We start from the raw sequence: 22,586 nt of genomic DNA on the forward strand, positions 1-22,586 counted from the left end.
GGACACTGCTGTTGGGTATGAGAAAAACTTGGGAGTGTGTCCCCAGATGGAGCATTAACTCTCCAAAGAAGAGGTTGCTTTTGGCTCCAAGGTATCTATCTGTTTAAGGCAGGGCCCTTGGTGCTGCTAGTGCATTCAGGTGTTTGGCCAACCTTGACCCTGCATGCTGTGAAGCTTGAGAAAAGGTAGACTTGGGTTTTCATTCCCTGGGGTATATGCAAGAATTCCTTATGTAGAGTGTTTTCTTTCCTCCAATACCTGACACCACCAGTGGCCTATATTCTGTAAGGTACCTGACGAACCACACCCACCTTAGTCATTAGGAGCAGCAACTTAGTTCCCAAGTGTTTGGGGTCGGGTGCCATTGACAACAACACAATCTACTGGAGTTAAATGGAGGCTTTATTACGTGTTGTGTTTGTCATATATTTTTGTGGAGACATCAAGGCCTTGTTCGCCAATATTCATGCCTTATAGGGACAGACCATGTACCAGGACAGTACATAGTGTCAGCATTTCTCCTGATTATGTGAAGAAGGGAATAGCTACCAACCAATGATGGTGGGGAGCAGGTTGATACTTGAAGGAATCCAGGGGGACACGTCACCCAGGTCAGGGGAGATAGACTGGCTGAAAGGTATTCCGGTTTGCAACTGGCCCATCAGACCTTGGGGTTTTTGCTCTGTTGTACAGGCTGGCTCTGAACTGGGCCTAAACCCTAAGCAGCTGGGAGTACAATGCAAACCACTGTACCCAACTGGGTTATTTTATATAAGCTACTATAGGAGTTTTCTGGACTAGCCTTGAATCTGAAAATGTAAAATCACACTTGTGCAGAAATTGCCAAATGGTAATGGTGGCAGCCTCCCAGATCCAACCTAGATGCCATGCCAAGTTCTTAAGATCTCAGGGTTTTTGTTTTTTTATGATTTATTTTATATGAGTACACTGTAGCTGTTTTCAAACACCAGAAGACATCAGATCTTGTTCCAGATGGTTGTGAGCCACCAGGTGGTTGCTGGGAATTGAACCCAGGACCTCTGGAAGAGCAGTCAGTGCTCTTAACTGCTAAGCCATTTCTCCAGCTTAATCTCAGGATTCTTAATCATGTGCTGCCATGGTGGGACCTAGTTAAATTTTTCTGGAGAAATCCTCCAGCTATCATACTTCCTGAGCCTATTTACCATCTGGAAAAGATGGCCTGCCCTTTGGTTATGTTTTCTAAGGCTCATTGTTGGGGTAGAAAACTGATTTGGGTTTAGGGAGTAACTGACTTAGGTCCTCCCTAACATGAACAGGCTCTGGACCTGAGCCCCAGTTTGCACACTGGCTAAGGCACAGGAGTCAGTGTGCATGTCATAGCAAAAAGCTGTAGTTTATCACTGTTCCTTTTAAGGGACTTGTATCTGTGGAGGGAAAAGGTAAACCCAAGTTTTCTTGGTGGGAAGCAGGGACCATATCTAGCATGTCAACACATCTGACCTGTGACTTTCCCAGGATACCTTGGCTTTGGGTATATGAAAAGCTTTTGGAGCCCATCCAACATTCTCTATATTCTACCTAAGCCATGGGGGAGTGGAGCAGAGGACTAGGGTATTCACCCCGACTCTCGGGGATTTGTTTCCACTGGCTGGCTTCTAACCTAAATAGTTCTTCACTAAGTCCTAAGTGATACGAGAAGGAATTTGGAGGAAGTGCAGATCCTATCATGGCCTTAGAGTATGATGGCCAAGGGAGGTAAATTGTTAAGAGCTGCATGGTCCCTGGGCTGTCTAATGATGAGGGAACAGGCCAGAATGTCCAAGTGCACTCCCTGTCTTCTTTGGAGGATCGGGAATGCTTTCTGAGAGTGGGGTGAGGCCCAGCAGGATGACATGTCTCTCATATGCCTTGGTCTGCTTAAAAATGACATCAGTCCCGTGCAGGTGGTCCATCACACCCAGCACCCCATAGCACTGGTTGAACCTGAAGGATAGAAGGAAATTAACCAGCTAACACAGGTAGGAAGCTCTGCGTCCCCCTTATTTCTCAGCCCTCCTTTCCCATACATAGCACCACTGTGTTGCCCAGCTAACCCAGTAGAGCTTGAGGTATTCCTTTGAAGGGTTCCATATGATGGTGGTTTAGGGTTTTTACTGTTGATGTTTTTAGTTCACCAAACTAAACCAAAACTACATGTAACTGGCTTTGAATTCCTGGCACTGCTTCTGCCTCAGCTTCCCTAGGGATGGTATTTAAAATTGTGATCCATTATGTGTGATCATTTTTGAACTGGAGGATTGAGCCCTGGGCCTTGCACGTGCTAGACAGGCACCTACCAGCCCCCTTTCTGTGTGTATGACCATGCACACAGATCAGACTGGAGCATCAATGTTCTCTACCACTTCCATACTCATTCTTTCTGAACTTGGAGCTCACCTCTTTGGCTAAAAGCCAGTAAGCACCAACAATCCTGTCTCCTGTCCTGTTGGAGCTGTTGGTAAGCACAAGAGCAGTGCTGACATTTATGTGAATGTTGAAATCTCACTGTATCGGCCTGACTGGCCTGGAGCTCTCCCAGGCCAGGTTAACCTCACACTGAGACCACTCACCTGCTAAATCCTGGGATTAAAGGCTTGCTACCATGCCCAGCAAGCATTTCAACTGCTGAACAACCCCTACCCACTTTTACTGTGTGATTCTAGTGTGGAGAGGTTACAACTTCATGCAGACCTGACTTAGGCTTGCTCAGGTGGGCTGAGGGGCTCTCTGCATCAGAACACCATGGAAGACATTAAGGAGGCAGGATCCCAGGCTGTGCTTGACAGGTATTTCGACTGGTGAGTTTGGAATGGGACCCAAGAATCTGTGTTCTAAGTGTTCTGATGACCCAGGAAAAGCCTGGGATAAGGTCAGTAGTGGTGTGGCATATTTAATTCCAGCACTCAGGAGGTGGAGGCAGGCAGGTGTGTCTAAGTTTAAGGCCAGCAGGGTCTACATTAAGTTTTAGGACAGCCAGAACTACGTAGAGAAACCCTGTCTCAAAACTAAGATGCTTCAGTGTGCCAGGTTTTTATGCATATGGCTCCCAAGACTCTGGTTCCAGATCCCAAATCATTAAAATCTCCAACAGCAGGAAGAACCTGGTGTAGGAAACCTCAGGGTGGCCCTATCTAATCATCTTTTCTATAGCCAGGTACCTCTCTGACTGGCTCACACATTCAGACACAACTGTCTCCTGAGACTCTTGAGCAAGGGTGCTGTTGGCTTACTTGAGGTGGTGGTAGTCGTGGAACTCAGGTGAAGGCAGGAAGGGCAAGTGGTAGCCACAATGGGTGATGGAGCTGATGATGAGAACCAGGGATAACCACACAGTGATAGAGGACAAGTGAGAGCCCATTGCTAGAGGACCCACCATAACTGGCAACATGTTGGAAACCTGCAAGAGAAAAGGGGATTCCAGGAGAGGGAGGGACCCAGCTGTGTGTTCACTCTACCCAGCATGGTGCTGCAGGGAAACTGCCTCAGTTTGTAAGGGGACACACTCCTCAGCTTCTCCTTCCTCTTGAGCAGAATCTGCATGTAAAAGGTTGTTGGGGAGAATATAATAGACACTAAGCACCTGACAGCCAAGAGATGGCAGCTATTGAGTGCAAAGAAGAAAATAACAGCAGGGAAACACCAACCTCTACTTCTGGAGCTTCAGGGGCTATATTTACCACATGTTCTATAGGGTGGGCATATATTGAGATCACACCGATGGGTGTTGTCCACTCATGATGTTTCTTGTGAATTTTCTTGAATAATTTTGGGTGGTGTAAGAGCCTGGAAAGATAATTGTGAACTGTCAACTCCCCTTTTCCCTTCATCCCAAGCAGATCATCAGAAAGCCAAGGTGGAAATGTGGTCCCCATCTAAGGTGCTGGCAACTACTACTTGCCCTCTAGTCTAAGTTAACATTGCCTGACGATTCCAGTGGTGAAGCAAACATGCCCAGAGAGGACTAGCAAGAAGTGGATGGAAACTGACCCGCTCTCTATACATACAGCTATTTTTTCCCCACTGAGCATTGTGTGAAGTTGGATTATCAGTTGTGTCTCTGGCAATTGTTGGGTGGGGCCTGAGAATAGAGACCACAGTTCAGTAGCCTTTGCTGACCTGGGAGCTGTCCCAAGGTGGGGTTGGCTGTGTGCATGTAGGGAGCTCACCGATGAAAGTAGTAGAACAAGATTTCCTCCACAAGAGTGAAAAGGGCCAGCTCCACCAGGAACCAGTGGAAGGTAGGCAGCTCTCGACAGCAGGGGTCTCTCCTCCACTTTAAGAAAGGATAGAAGATGACCAGCATGGGGAAAGAGATGATGCCTTGGTTGGAGATAACTGTGCGGATAGACTGACGCAGCTTCACGGGGTCTACCTGCCAGAGGACGAAAGGAACATGGAGAGAAATAGGTTTCCACCTGCTCAAGGTGGGTTTCTGGGGGTGACTGGGTTAGTCCTCAGTCTGGGGTTGGCAGTAGAGCCCTGTCCTGTCCTTGGCAGTGTCCCCACATTGGTTCTATGGGCCAGGGACCATTGCTGCCTAGTTCTGGCCCACAGTGCTTTACACAGACAAATATCCGTTGTGACTTGAGAGCAGGCTGGCCTGCCCTAGGCTTACAAAGAGAACAGTCTCTACGTGGATTTGAGGCCTGCTGGGCATGAGATAGGCCTCTACCTCCTGCAGCGTCCTCTGCTTGGGGCCAGTCCAGTGAGGCTGAACAGATGACAAACTTGTTCTGGGAAGAAAGACTAAATAGTCTCTTAGTATTGTCAACCTTTTGGCTGTCAGCCCCCATCAAGTGCCCTTGTGGCTACATGATACCTGCCAGGAATACGAGGCCTGAAAATTAGGCCACTGGTACAATCTACCGAAACAAGAAGGAAGCAACAGCTTTATGGGAAAGAGACTTAGAAACAACAGTACTTCTCCAATGTCTCAAACTTGATACAGTTCAGAAAAAAGTTACAGGCTGTAGAGTATTTAAATGGATGAATCTGAAATGGTATGTAGATGAGTCTTGTGTATTTGCCCTATATTTCTGTCTGTATGTTTAAAACTTCCATACTATTAAATGTTTGGAAAAAAAGACAGCTGAGAACAAGGACAGAGACTGTTTAAAAGCTGCTAGAAGGCTCTGAGACAGTATAGACAACTCTGAGAGACTACTTAGATGGGTCTGTCCGAGGCCTTAAAAGGGAGCATAATGGGGGGATGGTGGTGTGTACCCGGGTTAAGTGGGGCCAAAGGCTGGTTTTGGTTTCAGGTCTTGAAATAATCTTGGGGGGCTAGAGAGATGACTCAGTGGTGAATAAACACTGGCTTTTCCCAGGGAAACCAGCCTGCATATGGCAGCTCACAACCGTCAACTTGACATCCTCTTCTCCACTCTGTGAGTACGGCATGTATTTTGTACACAGACATACATGCAAGCAAAATAGCCATCTAAAGAAACAGTGAGTGTCTTGTAGTCTTTACTGATCCTTCTGCCTCCCTTTCAAATGCTGGGATTCCAGCTGTGAGCCACCACACCCAGCCAAGGTGTGTGTGTGTGTGTGTGTGTGTGTGTGTGTGTGTGTGTGTGTGTGTTTGAAGAGATGGAACAATTGCAATTGGGGGCTGGAGAGATGGCTCAGTGGTTAAGAGCACTGTCTGCTCTCCCAGAGGTCCTGAGTTCAAATCCCAGCAACCACGTGGTAATGGGATCTGATGCCCTCTTCTGGTGTGCAAGTGCACATTCAAGCAGAACTCTATACACAATAAATAAATCTTTAAAACAAAAGAGATGGAACAATTAAAGCATTTATGTGATAATGCAAAGAGAAGCTGTTGTGGGAGAGGATGTAGGAAAGAGGGAGGAACAAAAACGCTAAGACCATTCCTGGACTAAGGAAGGATGGGTACCAGGAGACATGGCAGGCACAGATCCGACCTAAAGGAATGAAGGATGTGAGACCTGGAGAGCAGAGGGTGGGTCTTGCTTTCATTTCGTTGGTGTGGTGGAGGCCAGGTCAGAAAGGAGGTGTTGAGAGAGGAGAGGTATACAAGGAGAGTGCCTGTGTGGGCAGGCCAGGATCCAAAGAATGCCTGCCCACATCAGCATCCACTGCAGTGGGATCCTGGGACCCTTCTCAAGTCAGTACATCCTACAGCTAGCCAGGGACTAGATGGTCCCAGGGTCTTTCCTTTGTCGTCAGGCTGAAGCGCAGGTTGCTGGCCTTGGGAGTTACATGGGTTAAGAATCTGCCCCTGGGGCTGGAGAGATGGCTCAGTGGTTATGAGCACCGACTGTTCTTCCAGAGGTCCTGAGTTCAAATCCCAGCAACCACATGGTGGCTCACAACCATCTATAATAAGATCTGATGCCCTCTTCTGGTGTGTCTGAAGACAGCTACGGTGTACTTATATATAATAAATCTTTTAAAATCTGCCCCTGTGGCCTGGAAAGTTGAAACTTGAACTGATCACTCACCTCTAGACCTTAGCTTCTGCGAGAGTCCCCAACCCAGCCACTGCTCACTAGTCACTGAAAGGTTTGTAGGTAACACATACTATTCAGAGCTGGGGCCTGGTGAGGATCTGCAGGTACTCTAGAGCTAGAAGGCTCCAGGGTGGAGCTGAGATAGGGCTCAGTGGGTAGAATGCCTTCTTGGTATTCTTGGAGCTGTGGGTATGATTTGCAACCCAGTGTGAGATGGAAGGAAGATCAGGAGTCATCCTCAGCTACCTAGCAAGTTGGAGGTCAGCCTGGGCTACATGAGACCCTGTTTGGGGTGAGAGAAGAGAAGAAGGAAGAGGTTCTAATCTATCTTATCTCTAGTCTATCTCAGGGACCACGGCAAAGCCTCATTTGAACCATGACAACCAACCATCACCACGTATGGCCTTGAAGATGAAAGCATTTAGTCAATGGTGACTGCTTTGGAGACAGCAAGCCTGCAGATGAAAGGGTCTGACAGGCCAAACACTGACACAAAGGCGACCAGTCTGTGGTCTTTCAGGGTGGGCAGGAGGAAGCCCTCCAGACTGTCTGGTAGCTGTCAGAAGGCCGTTTCAGAGAACTCTGTCGGGACTCCTTTTTTTCCCTTCCTGCCTTTGGTGCCAGGCTGGGCAGACAGCCTTGAGAAAAGAGGTGACTCATGCAGGCACCAGGGCAGGTTAGGAGCTGATGATCATCAGAACAGGGTTTGGGTGGGGCTGTAGAACAGCTTGTTTTCAGAATCAGCTCTGCCCTGTTGTGTAAGGGAATGTTGGCTCTGCAGGTTGTCAGAGCACCAGAAAGGCAAGTTCAGGCTGCATTGTGGTGATTCAGTCCTACAGTAAGCACGTGGGGCTGCTCAGAAGCCAGCGCTCTTCCTGCCTTAACTGTTGTCCTGATGTCTCACACTACTGGTTGCACTAAGTAGGCACTGGATGACCAAGGAGGCTCTCCTTTAATCCCAGCACTTGGGGCAGCAGAGGCAGGTGGATCTCTGTGAATTTGAGGCCAGCCTGGTCTACAGAGTGAGTTCTAAGACAGCCAGGGCTAGACAGAGAACCCTGTCTTTTAAAGAGAGAGACAGAGAGATCTAGTTAACAATAACTATATTCCGGCTCACAGCCATCTGTAATAAGATCTGATGCCCTCTTCTGGTGTGTCTGAAGACAGTTGCAGTGTGCTCATAAATAAAAAAAAAATAAATAAATAAATCTTTAAAAAAAAACTCAAAAAATGACTATAGCTTAAAAAAAAATAAATAAATAAAAAAAAAACATTCAGGGTTGGTACCACCACTTGGCACAGTGAGGTTGCCTCCCTTGGGACAGTGGATGTCTGGTTTCAGATCTGTGGTCTCAGTGCCGTGACATGTTGCCATCTCTGAGACAGTAAAGTCCAGTCTGAGGCAGTCATTTCTCTTCCTGATATGTCATGGGGCAGCCTGGGTGGGAATCAGGAGACCAGTACATCAGTACATTGTTCTAGACTGGCCACTGGTTGAGTAGCCTTTTAATTTCTTGATAACCTTGAACTTCTAATCCTCCTGCCTCTACTTCCAGAGTGCTAGGATTATAACTGTGTGCCTTTACATGTGCGTTAGGGATGAAACCCAGGGTTTCTTTTGGGATAGACAAGCTTTCTACCAACCAAGTATACTCCTAGTTCCCTTCTCTTACCTTCTAAATTCAGGTCATCTCAGGTCACCTCACGATAAGTCTGGCTTGCCCTGGTATTGGTCCCTAACATTCCTAACACGAAGAGATGCAGTGACCCTTACCGGCTCATTCTTGCCGAGTTGGATGCGGTAGCGGGAGATGAAGGAGGGCTTTCCTGTTGTGTCCACCAGCAGTAGAAGGCCATTTAAGCCCCAGAAGCACAACCCCGGCACGAGGATAACACCTACAGCAGAGAGCGGAGGGACTTAGAGCAGCCCCAGGTACCACAGTGGCTCACCAGGAAGGAATGAAGAGGTGCACAGATCTGTCTTCTGCCTGGTGACTGTTCAAGTCCTAACCATGGAACCTGGACAAGTCACTAAGAGTCTGTATTTGTTCTGTCTTGTCTGTCTGTCTGTCCTCCTTCCACCGTGTGTGTGTGTGTGTGTGTGTGTGTGTGTGTGTGAGAGAGAGAGAGAGAGAGAGAGAGAGAGAGAGAGAGAGAGAGAGAATCTCACTGTGTATAAACCAGGCTGCCTTGAGCTCACAATATATTCCCCCTGCCTCTGCCTCTCAAATCCTGGGATTAAAGGTGTGTACACCACACCTGAAGTTTTGGGTATTTTTTTACTTGTTTTGAGTCAGGGTCTCGGTCTTTCCCAGGCCAGTTTGAAACTCGCTGGTTAGTCCAGATAAACCCCAGACTCAGGGCAATCCTCTTGCTTCGGCCGCCTGCTGAGATTGCAGGCTTGCTGCTGTGAACACACTCTGACTTGACTGCTGACAGCACCTGACCACCTGTGTGTCACTTCCTAGTGCCTGTGCTCTAGAAAACATCCTAGGAAACACCGAGCAAGAGCAGGAGGCTCAGACGTTCAATGTCATCCTCAGCCACACAGCCTGTTCTTGGACATCCTGGCATACATGAAGCTCTATGCCAAGGAGAAGGAAAGTAGAGCTTGCAGGGTGGCTCAGTGGGTAAAGATCTTGCTAAATAAACCAGAGGAGCTGAGCCCACCCCCCAAGCCATGGAAATGTGCAGAGAGCAGTTACTGCATGGTGGTTGGCTGACCTCCACACACAATGATGAGTGAGAATTAAAAAGAAAATATTGACGGGACACACTTCATCTGGCTCTTTGTATCACGCTCCCCTTCTCATGTCCTTGGATGACCCATGGCAGTCCTCCAAGGGACACAGGGGTGTTAACTAGCTGTACAGTCACCTCTTAACTGGATTGAAATTTCTGAGAAACAAGGACACTGTTTCACTGACCTCTGTCTCTGTACCCTTCCACTAGGCCTTTCCTGCCTCATCAAACATAGTGCCTGGGGCAGGAGGGGCACGGGAAGGACTTGGCTGGTGTGAGAAGGCCTCTGGTAGATCCGTTCTGCAGGACAGTTGGATAGACTCCAGAGTGAGGTAGGAGCCGGAAAGCAAGTGCACACAGGTTTGGTCAGAGAAATGCTGACACGGCATCTTTAAAAATAACAAGAAATGCCAGATGGTGGTGCCGTACGCCTGTAATCCCAGCACTTGGGAGACAGAGGCAGGCAAATCTCTGAATTTGAGGTTTGAGAGCAGCCAAGGCTACACAGAAAAACCCTGCCTCAAAACAAACAAATTAAAAACACAAGAAAACCTAAGGGCTGGCGGGGGGTGCTCAGTGATTAGGAGCACTGGCTGCTCTTCCAGAGAACCGGGGGTGGATTCCAAGTTCCCACTTGGTGGTTCGCAACCATTCCTAACTCTAGTTCCAGGGAAAACAATACCGTTTCTGACCTCCCAGCTCCCGTAGGAACGTGGTGCACAGACATACATACACTCAGGCACACATACACATAAAGTATAGCCAATAGTATGTCTTTTTTTTTTTTTTTAATACAAGGAAACATTAAAAGAAGCTGTTAGTAGGAGATGAGGAGTCTTTCATGAGACAGAACAGACCTGGCAAATTGGAATATTGCTCATGTAGATGACTACTACAAGTATTCAATGAAAACCTTGGTTAAAAAAACCATCAAGTTGGGTAGGTAGTGGGACGTGATATAATCCTAACACTCAGGAAACACAGGCAGGAGGCTCTCCGAGTTCCAGGACAGCCAGAGCTACATAATAAGACCATGTCTGAAAAATTAAAACTACAAAAGAGCAGACTGGACCCATAATAGCAGGTAAAGGTGCTTGCAGCCACGCCCGACAACTTGAGTTTGATTCCCAGGACCATGTGGTGGAAGGAGAGAACCAATTTCTGCATGTTGTCCTCTGACCACTACATGTATGTTGTGGCAAGCTCATGCCTGTCTTTCACATGTACATGAAGTGAATATAACAACAACAATAATAATAGTAAAGTAGTGTGGGGAAAAAAACCAAATGTGGAGCCCAACACAACGCTCTGGCTGGAACCTTACCTATAAGGTACAGGATCCACTCGTTGCCTTCAAATGTAGTCAGCAGTTTCTCCCACTGGGTCTGCCAAAAGTAACCGGAAGCACCCCAAAATCTTTGAAGATGCCTTGGAAGGAAAATCATTGAAGATTCTGGGAGCAGACTGGGAAGCCTGCTCTTTGATGCTGTGCCTCTCGCCCCACAGGTCTGGAGGGAGCACACTCACCATGTGACTGAGTTCCAGAAGGCCACCAACAGGAGCAGTCCAGAGCCCAGGATGAGAGCTGTCCTCCTCATGGAGCCCCAGATGTGTCCTTCCTGTAGGAGCTGAGAATGTCAGGCCAGTCAGGCTGCTGCTGGGAGTAGGCTGCTGACCTTTCCCTGTTTGTGTCTGTGTCAGGCCCTTCCCTACCATGGTTCCTGGCTTTATCTGGGTGTGTTTATGAAAATCAGAGTCTAGGTTGGAGGAGGGAAAAGGATTGCCCCAACTATAGCAAAACTATTGAGCAATGTTGCTGCCCAGAGCTGAATAGGTTTTAACAGCTGTACCATGTGTGACATCAGGCCTCTTGGTAAAGGGATCTTTGCCACTCAGTGTGTCCCACACAGAGTCCTTGTGTAGTCATAAATTGGAGCACGGTGCTCTCTGCCCAGCCACTAAAATGAAAATATCACCTTGGGGCAGCCACCCTTAAAGCCTTGTGGTATGTACGAAACAAGAGAATCAGGGCTTGGTGGTACATACCTTTAATTCTAGCACTCAGGAAGCAGAAGCAGGTAGAACACATCTCTGTGAGTCCAAGGTTGGCCTGCTCTACATAATGAATTCCAGGCCAGCTAAGGCCTTGTAGACTGACCTTGTCTCAAAGAGCAAAGGGAACAAGAGAATATGGAGCCCCAGCCGCCCTAACCTGCATAGTGGGAGGCAGGCGCTCACCTGGTTGAACCTCTCATGGCGTCTTGGGCTTTCCATGTCTCCTGTCATCTGGAAGATAAAAGTACAGTCTTTACCACATGCAGCTGAAGAGGAGACAGTGGAGGGAGTCAAGGCTGGCGCCAGACAAACTGATCCCAAAATTTATGCTGGAGAAACAAATCAGCAGTAAATCGCTAGGGAAATGCAGAAAGTGTGAGGAAAGAGGTAGAGACAAGGAGTGAGAGGTGCCAAAGGCAGAGTTTCATACAGAACTGGTTTTGGGCTAGAGAGATGGCTCAGCAGTTGAGCGCACCGGTTGCTCTTGGAGAGGACCAAGGTTCTGTTCCCAACCGTCTCTATTTTTCCTTTTAAAGATTTATTTATTTATTTATGTATATGAATACACTGAGATGTCTTCAGACACCCTCAGGAGTCAGGAAGAAACTTCGAATTCTTTTCATTTGGATCAAGCGTGCTGGTACACGGCTATGGTCCAGTCCTGGGGCTGGAAGCCAGCCTAGCCAAATCAGAAGACTCCAGGCTCAAAGAGAGGTCTTATCTCAGAGACCAAGGTGGGCGGTGCAGAGTGGTGTGTGCCTTCTGTTCTTTATTACAGCGTTGGGGGGCAACCAAGCTACATAATGATAAGGTGAAGAGTGATTGGTGAAGACACCCCTCAGCTGTGGATGGACACACGCACACTCACTCACATACAGTCTCACACACACACACACATACACTCACACACACATACACACACTCACTCACATACAGTCACACATACACTCACTCACATACACACATACACTCACATACAGTCACATACACACACTCACTCACATACACACACACTCACATATACTTACACACTCACATACACACACATACACACATATACACATGCATATACACTCACATACACACACTCATACACACATACTCACACACACATATACTCATACATACACACCCACACACATACACTCACACACACTCATACTTACACACTCACATACACACACATACACACACATACTCACACACATACACACACATACACTCATACATACACACACATACACACACATACTCATATACACACACATACACACACATACACACACATACACACAATCACACACACATAAACACACACTAACTATAACTGAGAACTAGGTAGCAATTCTCTCTGGTATACACTGTCAGCATGGTCTGATTTACAGGACCTCTAGACCGGCAGCACAGACCAACACACCATTAACCCAGAGCCCACCCTGTTGCCTGGAGCCATATTTAGCTGCAGGGATTTCAGGTGTCCTAGCCCAAGGTAGGACAAATGGAGGAACTGGAAGAATCAAAGGAGTGCTGGGAGTCAAACACAGGGTTTCGTACTCAGGGAGCACTGAGCCTTTGGAACCGTGTCCCCAGCCCAAGCATTTCTGGATTTGGTCCACATCCTTAAGGTCACAGAAACTCTCTTCACAGACCGATCTGAAAAAGTGTGGTGGGTGAGGCCCAGGGAGCTAAGAGTAGGGTTGGCATGTAAGGGCTGAGACTGTTGGCTGTCTTGTGTAGAGGAGCCAAATGTCCAGATGTCTAACCAAACACTTCAAGTTGGTGGGACTGCAATGGGGTGAGGTGGGGGGTGTGTGGTATCTATACATCTGCAGAATGGTTGCTGATGGCATAGTCCTGGTTCACGGTTTTCTCTCTGGTGCTGTTAGGCAGTATGTGCTGACTAACACAGTCAGAATGGCCCTCTAAGAGGCTAGGGGCACTTTTGGAGGGCTTTTCTTTAAGCTTCTAGAGCCATAAAGGGAACCTCCCTTACAAATCAGTCTTCTTCCAGCGTGTTCCCTATTTAACCAGCGCCATTATCTTCACCTGTGAGAAGTGACCTTTGACCTTCCAGAGGCATCTGTGAAGAACTCACTGTTCAGGGGACTGTGGCAAACTCTGGAGGTAGGAACCTGAAGGAAAACTTTCAGCTCAGGCACATAAGCCCACACTTTCCAAAAGCAACGTCAGAAGAACCAAGATAGAAGTCTAGCGATATGTCCCTGTCATCCCAACACTTGGGGGTCAGTATCAAGTCTGGTCTCTGTAATAAATTCCCTGCCAGCTGGAAACAGTAAGATCCTGTCTCAAAACTTAAAAACTGGGCTGGAGAGATGGCTTAGAGATTAAGAGCACCGACTGCTCTTCCAGAGGTCCTGAGTTCAACTCCCAGCAACCACATGGTGGCTCACAACCATCTGTAATGGGATCTGATGCCCTCTTTCTGTCTTCCGGTGTATCTGAGGTACACAGTGTACTCGTATACATAAAATAAACACATCTTTTTTAAAAAATTAAAAACTAGGGTGGAGACATGGCCGAACTGTTCTGAGTGTTTGTTGACCTCTCACAGGGGCTTGGAACTCCATTTCTAGGGGATCCAATGCTCTCTTCTGACCCCTCCTATACCCGTGTGTTTGCATACCCACAGGCAAACAGATAGAAACAAAAGCAAATCTTTTAAAGGCAACAGTAAATTAATAAAATTGCTTACAAAATTGGACTTGAGCTAAGAAACTGCTGAGGAAGACAGGAAGTCCTTGAATACCCAGGGTTCTCCTTGCCCTGAGGCATATGTCTCCAAGCTCACAGTGAACTGTTTTCTCCCAGATGGCTTGCCTCAAACGTAAGAATCTCTGGATTCAGCCTTCAGAGTACTGGGACTCTGTGTGTGTGCCATCTAAGTGGCCCAGATGAGACCGAGCTTTGAGTCAGATCACACACATGTTTTTTAGTCCAGATGTAAGGGGCTGTAACTGTGGCTGGGTAGGCAGAGTGCTCAGCCAGCACACATGAAGCCCTGGGTTTGGTGTCCAGAGCTGCATCAACTAGGAGATGTGCACACTTCTGTCTGTGAACCCAGCATTTGGGAGGTGGGAGGAGGAGGACTGGTAGCCTCAGGTCGTCCTCAGTTAGGGAGTTTGAGGCCAGCCTGAGCTACAGGAGACCTTTGTGTCCAGATAAATTTGATTCAGCTGTGTGAATGTGGTGACTGCTGTTGAAGATAATCCTTCTTGCCATTATCTGTTTCCATGGAGATGCCGCCTACTCTCAGGATACAGTTCAGTTCCACTGAGACCAGGACACAGTTCTCTCTCTCTCTCTCTCTCTCTCTCTCTCTCTCTCTCTCTCTCTCTCTCTCTCTCTCTCTCTCTCTCTCTCTCTCTCTCTCTCAGCTTTCTGTTGGGTGCATCTGAAATCCGGGTTTTTTGGGTTTTTTTTAGAATTATTTATGTGTATGCATGTTTTGCCTATGTGTTATGCTTGGTGCCCATGTAGTTTAGAAGAGGAAGTAAGAACCCATGGAACTGGAGATAAGGATAGTTGTGAACCACCATGCAGGTGCTGGGAGCTGAACCCAGGTCTTCTGCAAGAATAGCCAGTGTTCTTACCTGTTGAGCCATTGCTCCAGCCCCTCCAGTTTTGTTTGTTTGTTTGTTTTAGTGTATACATGTATGTGTGTGTGTGTGTGTGTGTGTGTATATGTGTGTGTGAGTGTGGATGCGTGTGTGAGGTCAGAGGGCAACCTCAGTGTTCCTCTTCACCTTCCACCTTGAGACAGGACACAGTGTCTGTTGACCGCTGTGCTGGCATCCTCTAGTCTCTGCCTCCCACTTCATTGTAGGTGTGCTGGGATTACAGACCCATATCATCACTGCGCCCACTCGCCCGTGAGTTCTGGGGGCTCATGTTCAAGCCCTCGTGCTTCTGTAGAAAGGGTTTTCACCTGCCGCACTGTCTCCTCAGTTCCTGGACAATCCCACTTTAACCCTCTGGATAACACGAAGCTTGGAATTAAATCAAGATTGCATTGTACTTCTGTTTATTATTTTTAAGCCTGCTTTATATGCACAGGTGTTTTCCTACATCCACAGTGTGTGCACTGCACCCACACCTCCACTGTGCTTCTTTCTATACTGTTTTCTATTTGTTCCATGTGTTGTGCAAAGGACAAATTTGGTTTCCAGTGCCCACAGCACATGGATCATAATTGTTGTTAACACCAGCTACAAAAGGATCCGACACCCACTTCTGACTTCCACTGGCACACACACACACACACATTCATGCATATCCACACACAGATGCACACACATACATATAGGTGAAGTCAGACCCTTCACCACAAACAGAAAGATGGATGGGGGAGCTTGTGGATGGATGTGACCAAGACACTATGTGGAATTGTAAAAGAATAAATATACTTTACTTTTACTGGGCCAACTAGAATCAATAAACAAATTATGGTAATTCACTTCCTGTTGTAAGAGTGGCTCCTTTTTTTTTTTTTTTTTTTTAGACCTGTAGTTTCAGCTGGCCTCACTCTGGTGACCAAGAATGACCTTGAAATCTGGATTCTCTTTCCACCTTCCCTGAGCTGGGACTCTAAAGTGTGTGTACCACATCTAGCAAGCTTGCCTTTTAACTGGAAGATAACAAATGCTGGCGAAGACCAAGGAGAGGAGGATCTCAGTACACTCGCAGAGGGACTGAAAGTAGACCAGCCATCACAGAAATCAGCACAGATGTGCTTCAGACATTAAAAATGGTCCTTGCACCACAGTTGATGCACACCTTTAATTCCAACAAACAAACCAAACCAAAACAAAGCAAAAATGGAAGTAAGCATATGAGCCAGTCAGGTTTCTCCAGGGCTCTATATACTGTATCTTAGCTAGTGTTCTACTATTGTGAGGAGACACCATGACCAAGACAACTTGTAAAATAAAATAGTTAACTGGGGGCTTGCTGACAGTTTCCGAGGGATTAATTCGGGATTACCATGGGAGGGATTGTGGCAGAAGGCAGGCAGGTGGAAAATAAGCTGAGAGCTCACATCTGATCAGCAAGTTGCCCACCCCCAGTGGCATGCCTCCTCCAACAAGGTCACTCCTCCTAATCCTTCCCAAACAGTTCCATTAGCTGAGGACCAAGGTTTCTAATATACGAGCCCATGGGGACCATTCTCATCCAAATCAGCAAACTCTGCCATAGAGCTGCTCATGTATCCGTGTCCATTGCTGCTCGATTCTCAGTACTTCGGACATGGAATGTATAATGAAAATGTGGTACCTACGCAAGATGGAATTTTGTTCAGCCATAAAGAAAAAAAATAAAATAATGAAAAATGGATGAATTTGGAAAGGATTATACTGTGAGGTAATCCAGTCTCAGACAAAAATTGCAAGTTCTCTCTCAGGTGCCACTCACAACTTTTACTGCTCGTGTGTATGTGTGTGTGGATGTGAGCGTGGGCATAGACTCTGGAATTAGACAGGAAAACACTGGAGAGGAAGCTGGGAACACAAAAGCACAGAGCACAAGAGGCAGGAAGGAGGCTGTGGGGTGCAAGAGAAAGAAGGGGGTGGGGGAGAAGGATGAACAACAACAAATTTTATTTTTAATAAAAAATGAAATGAAACTTCTCAAAAGAAAGAGGAAAAAAAAAAAGAAAAGAGTGGCCAACCACTTGTGGAGGCTTAACCCCAGCATTTGGAATTCACAGGTAGGTAGGTGATCCAGGGTCAGTCAATGGGTGTTTAATGTCAGAACACTGGGGTAGCAGGGTTAGAGGGATGGCTCAGCGGTTAAGAATACTTCCCTCTTCCAGAGGTCTAAGAGCTCTCCCAGAGGTCCTGAGTTCAGTTCCCAGCAACCACACGGTGGCTCACAGCCGTCTGTAACAGGATCCGATGCCCTCTTCTGCTGTGTCTGAAGACAGCTGCATGTACTCATGTACTTGTAGGCCAAAGGGATGGAAGGCCCTGAGCCTAGCTAAGTAGTGGTATATCTGTTGACTTCTGATTCCCTCAGGTGCTGTTTGTTTTTGAGCTATGCCAAGGCACCCATGAACTGTCTCTGGAGATGGTCATCAGGTACCAGAAACCCCTTAGGTGAGGTGTAGTTCATGGTATTTGTGTCAAGCATTTTGCCCCCTGAGCCTCTCCCTGCCTGGCATAGATAGACAAGTTTTCACAGAGAGGAAGGAAGCAGAGGGTCCTCACACACAGAAATGACCTCACAGTGTTTGCCAACAATTCACTACAAATTAGTAACTTTGCCAAGGGTAACTAATAACAGTTATTAAATATTTAAAGATTACTTTATTTATTATGTACACAGTATTCTGCCCAAATATATGCCTGTACACCAGAAGAGGGCATCAGATCTCATTACAGATGGTTGTGAGCCACCATGTGGTTGCTGGGAATTGAACTCGGGACCTCTGGAAGAACAGTCAGTGCTCTTAACCACTGAGCCATCTCTCCAGCTCCATTTATAAAAATTTAAAATAGTTCTAAATATTTAAAATGATAGTTCTCTCCCCTTCCCTCCCCCCTTTTAAGACAGGATTTAACCATGTAGTTCTTCTGTCTGGCCTGGAACTCACAGAGATCCTCCTGCCTCAGTTTCTTTAGTGTTGGGATTAAAGGGTGCATTGCCAAAGCCATTAATTTCTTAAAATTTGTTTTTTTTTCCTCTTTGAAGGCTAAATTATTTTTCTCTACCTCTAATTTTTTTATTTTTTTTTACCAGCAATGGTAGTGCACACCTTTAATCCCAGCTCTTAGGAGGCAGAGGCAGGAGGATCTCTGAGTTTGAGGCCAGCCTGGTCTACACAGAGAAACACTGTCTCGAAAAACAAAACAATTTTTTTTTTAAATTGGGCTGAGTGTGGCAATGGCTCGCCTTTTAATCACAGCATTCAGGAAGAAGGAGCATGTATCTCTGAATTCCAGGCCAGCAGGGACATGTAGGGAAACACTGTCTCAAATTTCAGTGTGTATGTGTCCTTGTGTGCCCTTAGAGGACAGAAGAGGGCATCAGACCCTCTGAAAGTTTGTTATAGGAGGTTGTGAGCCACAGGATGAGGGTACTGGAAACTGAATTTCCTGTCCTCAGGAAGGGCAGCTAGAGGTCCTAACTGCTGAGTCATCATCTCTCCAGCGGGGGTGGGGTTGGGGGGCACCTTTTGAGGTCTCCCTAATCTAAGATCTGGAAGTTATCTTAGGCTGCTCTTGTTCTGTGTGGTGGATTCCACCCTTGCAGTTGGCAGCTTGTGAGAGCAGGAGCTGAAACAGCAGGCTCTGACCTTTGCTCCTGCGTGGAGATGAGGCTTTGGCAATGCCTAAGAGGCCCTGGTGCAAAAGGCCAAGGGACAGCTCAGTGGGTCAGCATTTGCTTGGCAGGACCAAGCCTGAGTTTGATGGAAATCACATGAAAATAAAAAGCCACTGTAATGGCTCCAATCTTTAATCTCGGCACGTGGAGGTAAGATGGGGGCAGAGATGGGAGACTCAGCAGAAGTTCAGTCACAGAAAGAAAAGAGAGTGCCCGCCTCAGAGCAAGCTGAGCAGAGAGAACCAATTTCTAATCCTCTGACCACACACACACACACACACACTCACCCTCATACACACACTAAATAAATGGATTAATAAAAGATATTCTAACATTATTGTCTAGCCAGCAGCTTCCTGTGAAGGAACAAATATTTTTGTGACCTCCCTTAAGAGTTAATTCCAGTGACTGGAGAGATGGCTTAAAGGATAAGAGCACTGGCTGCTCTCCCAAAGGTCCTGAGTTCAATTCCCAGCAACCACATGGTGGCTCACAACCATCTGTGGTGGGATCTGATGCCCTCTTCTGGTGAGCGAGTGTACATGCAGGCAGAACTCTATATATAATAAATAAATCTTTAACAACAAAAAAAGTTAATCCAAGTGGTCTGTCAATCACATGGTCAGGAAATGGGCCCTATCTAAAGACTTTAAGAAATAGAATAGGGCTAGAGAGATGGCTCAGTGGTTAAGAGCACTGACTGCTCTTCCAGAGGTCTTGAGTTCAAATCCCAACAACCACATGGTAGCTCACAACCATCTGTAATGGAATCTGATGCCCTCTTCTGGTGTGTCTGAAGACAGCTACAGTGTACTTATATATAATAAATAAATGAATCTTAAAAAACAACAACAACAACAACAACAACAAAAACCCAAAAAACAAAAAAAGGAGGCAAACAAGTTCTCTGGTATTATGATAAACTGATTCTCCCCTAAAGTGAACTTGGCTTACACTATGATTTTTAATACTGTTCAGCATTAGTCTGTGGAAAGCAGATGGTAGGGGCTGTGCTGGCTTATTTCAACAAACAAAAACCAAACAACCTCAATTTAGGTAAATTATACCTTAAGATTCTAAATATTAGCTGGGCAGTGGTAGCACCTTTTTTTTAATCCCAGCACTGGGGAGGCAGAGGCAGGCAGATCTCTGAGTTCGAGACCAGTGTGGTCTACAGCGTGAGTTCCAGAACAGCCAGGGATACAGAGAGAAATTCTATCTCCAAAACAAAACAAAAATCTAAATGTAAGATAGAGGAGCCAGATGAGCTGGGCAGAGTGGGGACCGTATTGTACTGAGGTTATCTGTGGACCAAGTTTTCCAGATTTCCTTTCTGAAAGCTGGGTGTGTGCCATCTCACCTGGCCTAACTAACTCTTACAGGACAAAAAAAAGACAACCAACCAAACAACAACAACAACAAAAACAGTCTAAACCAAGTTGCTGGTGTTGCTTTATACCCGGAGTCGCAGCACTGGAAACCTGACGTGGTAGAACCAAAGAGTGTCAAGCTGTATATAGTGAAGATATACAGTATCTTCCAGGTCAGGCAGAACCGGCATCTTGTCTTACAAAACAAAAACGAGATGTGTGTAGTAGGTTAGGGCTGTCATCTCAACACTTGCCAGGAAGAGGTGGGAAGAGTTAGGAATTCAAAACTAACTAGCTTTACCCTAATGAGTTTGAGGCCATTGTGGACCACAGGAAACCCTCTCAGAGAAAAAAAATTCAACATCAAACAAATGAACAAACAATAAAACCCCCCCAAATCTAAAACTAGATCCTGATCTCAGGGTCGTCCTCCTGCCTCTGTTTTTGTAATTCAAGAGACAGACCCAGATAACAGCTTCCGGACTGGGAAGGCAGTTCAGTGAATACAATGACCTGTTGCTTAAGCAAGAGGACCCGAGTTCAAATCCCTAAAAGCCACGTGAAAATCCAGGTATGGCTGATAAGCTTTTTGCTGTGGCAGACTGAAACATGGGTATTTAGGGGCTTGCTAGTAGCCAGCCTGGTTTCCAGTTAGAGCAGATACCATGTCTTAAAGGAATAATAAGATGGTGCTGGGGCTGGAGAGATGGCTCAGCGGTTAAGAGCACTGACTGCTCTTCCAGAGGTCCTGAGTTCAATTCCCAGCAACCACATGGTGGCTCACAACCATTTGTAGTGGGATCTGGTGCCCTCTTCTGCTGTGACAGTGACTTGCATGCAGGCAGGAATACATATCTATACCTATACATGCTTACACTCACTGATACAGAGATGTTTTTAAATGACCCACTCCAAACCCTACAAGGCCTCTGGCAGAAGCCAGGTTTCTTAACATTTTGTTTCAAGCTCCATGTTCTTTAGGAATTCTCTTTCACAGGAAGGGAGATAAGAGTCAGCAACTGTCACAACGCTCTGCCCACCCCTAGCTGTTTGCATCCTAGGGTAAGAGCCCACCAGTCACCAGCGTCAGAAGCACCAGCCAGCTCAGATGAGCACTTCTGCAGAAGGTTCACAAGAGCATCAGCGGCCCTGGTTTGAGAAGAGGGTGGAAAGGTGGCTCATACTGTTAATGACTGAGAAGAAGGGCTCCCCAGGAGGTGAGACTCCCCTTGGGCAGTGTCCCCTCCCCCGTGGTGCTGCTATCCTTCAAGAGCTTCTGTCAGCTAAGTGCTGTTGTGCCCTTCGGCAATCTTAGCTACTTTGGATGTTGAAGCAGGAAGATCACAAGTTCACAGTCATCCTGGACAGCTTGGCAGAGCCTTGTCTCATAATAAAGTTGAAGGAAAGCAAGATGGGTGTAGCCTGATGGGAACTCACAGGTCTAGCACCAGCAAGGCTCTGCATTTTATCCCTTGTACAAATTAAAAAAAAACCACAGTGCACGCCTATTGTGTGCATTTACCGTGGCATTAAGGCACCAAAACCAGGCTGGGCATGTAGCCCACATTCAGGAAGCACTTGCTGAGTAAACAACCCCAACAGAAGAAAAGTATTGTGTGCTTTGTTTTTGTTTTCCTTCCAGAACATGTGGAGAACTTGTCCCTGAACAGTTCTCCATCTTTTCCTTCCTGCTAGTGACTTGCTTGGTAAAGGCGGAAGCACACCCTCCTGGCATTTATTTTATCAAATTGATTTGATCTCTGTGCTTCAGCCAGAGGCGTCTGTTTGGAATTACAAGCAAAACTGACAGCAACTCACAAGTCACAGCATCCTGTCTTGCCCTCGTGAGCACCAAAGGCCTCTAGGGCCACCCTGCAAACCACTTCTCCACTGCTAGCTTTGGTGGGTGACCTTCCAGGATTACTGATGCTCTGAAATCTGAAGCCACTGTATGTTGTCTGGAAGGCGCTTTGATCTGGCTGCCTAGCTTACACCACACACATCCTTCCAGAGACTTAGAGTGGCAGTTCGTCCCCCAGTACTGGGACGAGTTGCCTCCCAGAAATCTCTTTCAGGTTCACTTTCCTTTTGGGAACTGTTTCGCCCCGCCCACTAGCTTTTAGAAGTTGACCCAGTTCATTAGAACCATGTGAGTTTTGAGAAAAGCAATGTTATGGAGGAGACAGAAGATACAGACACCGGCAGGTGGTGTTGGCTCCTTGAGGAACAGGTAGGGGACAGTCCAGGCACATTTCACTAGCGGAGGAGGGGAGGGGACAGGCTGATGGCCAGCGGGGGACTTGGAGATACTCTGGCCTTCCCAAATAGCCCCCCCCCAACAGTACCCTGCTCACCTCTGCAGAGGGGCTGTTCCCAAGTGATCCTGTCTGCAAGCCACAGGTCCAGCCGTGGTGTTTCTGGTTTCTGTGGCTGCTGCGTAGCTGAGGCTCTACAGGCTAATCTTGCTGTCACCCAGCTCAGCTTGGATGGGTCTGGAGGCTGGCCCAGGCGATCGCATTACTTGGCTGCCTACTGGCTCTGACCATGCACGTGATGAGAAAAAGTTTAGTTCTGCGTGGGC

General features: G+C 46.9%; 1 protein-coding gene across 3 annotated transcripts; it reads right to left on the reverse strand.

Annotated features, from left to right (window-relative positions):
- Positions 1-384: 384 nt before the first annotated feature.
- Positions 385-22,487, reverse strand: FAXDC2 (fatty acid hydroxylase domain containing 2). 3 transcript variants are annotated; one of them, XM_080923187.1, is made up of 9 exons: positions 22,360-22,487; positions 11,478-11,525; positions 10,767-10,867; positions 10,564-10,624; positions 8,272-8,393; positions 4,188-4,393; positions 3,699-3,804; positions 3,252-3,418; positions 385-1,965 (listed from the first exon to the last, which is right to left on the reverse strand). In XM_080923187.1, the coding sequence occupies exons 3-9, from the start codon at positions 10,767-10,769 to the stop codon at positions 1,773-1,775; spliced, it is 858 nt and encodes a 285-aa protein (XP_080779313.1). In that variant the 5' UTR covers positions 10,770-10,867; positions 11,478-11,525; positions 22,360-22,487; the 3' UTR covers positions 385-1,772. The 3 variants fall into 3 exon arrangements, with proteins under 3 accessions (XP_080779313.1, XP_080779312.1, XP_080779311.1); XM_080923186.1 differs by having other exon boundaries at positions 4,188-4,294; positions 10,564-10,667; XM_080923185.1 differs by having other exon boundaries at positions 10,564-10,667.
- Between the last annotated feature and the right edge of the window lie 99 nt (positions 22,488-22,586).

This window comes from Micromys minutus, assembly GCF_963924665.1.
Source record: "Micromys minutus genome assembly, chromosome: 10".
Taxonomy (NCBI): Eukaryota; Metazoa; Chordata; class Mammalia; order Rodentia; family Muridae; genus Micromys; species Micromys minutus.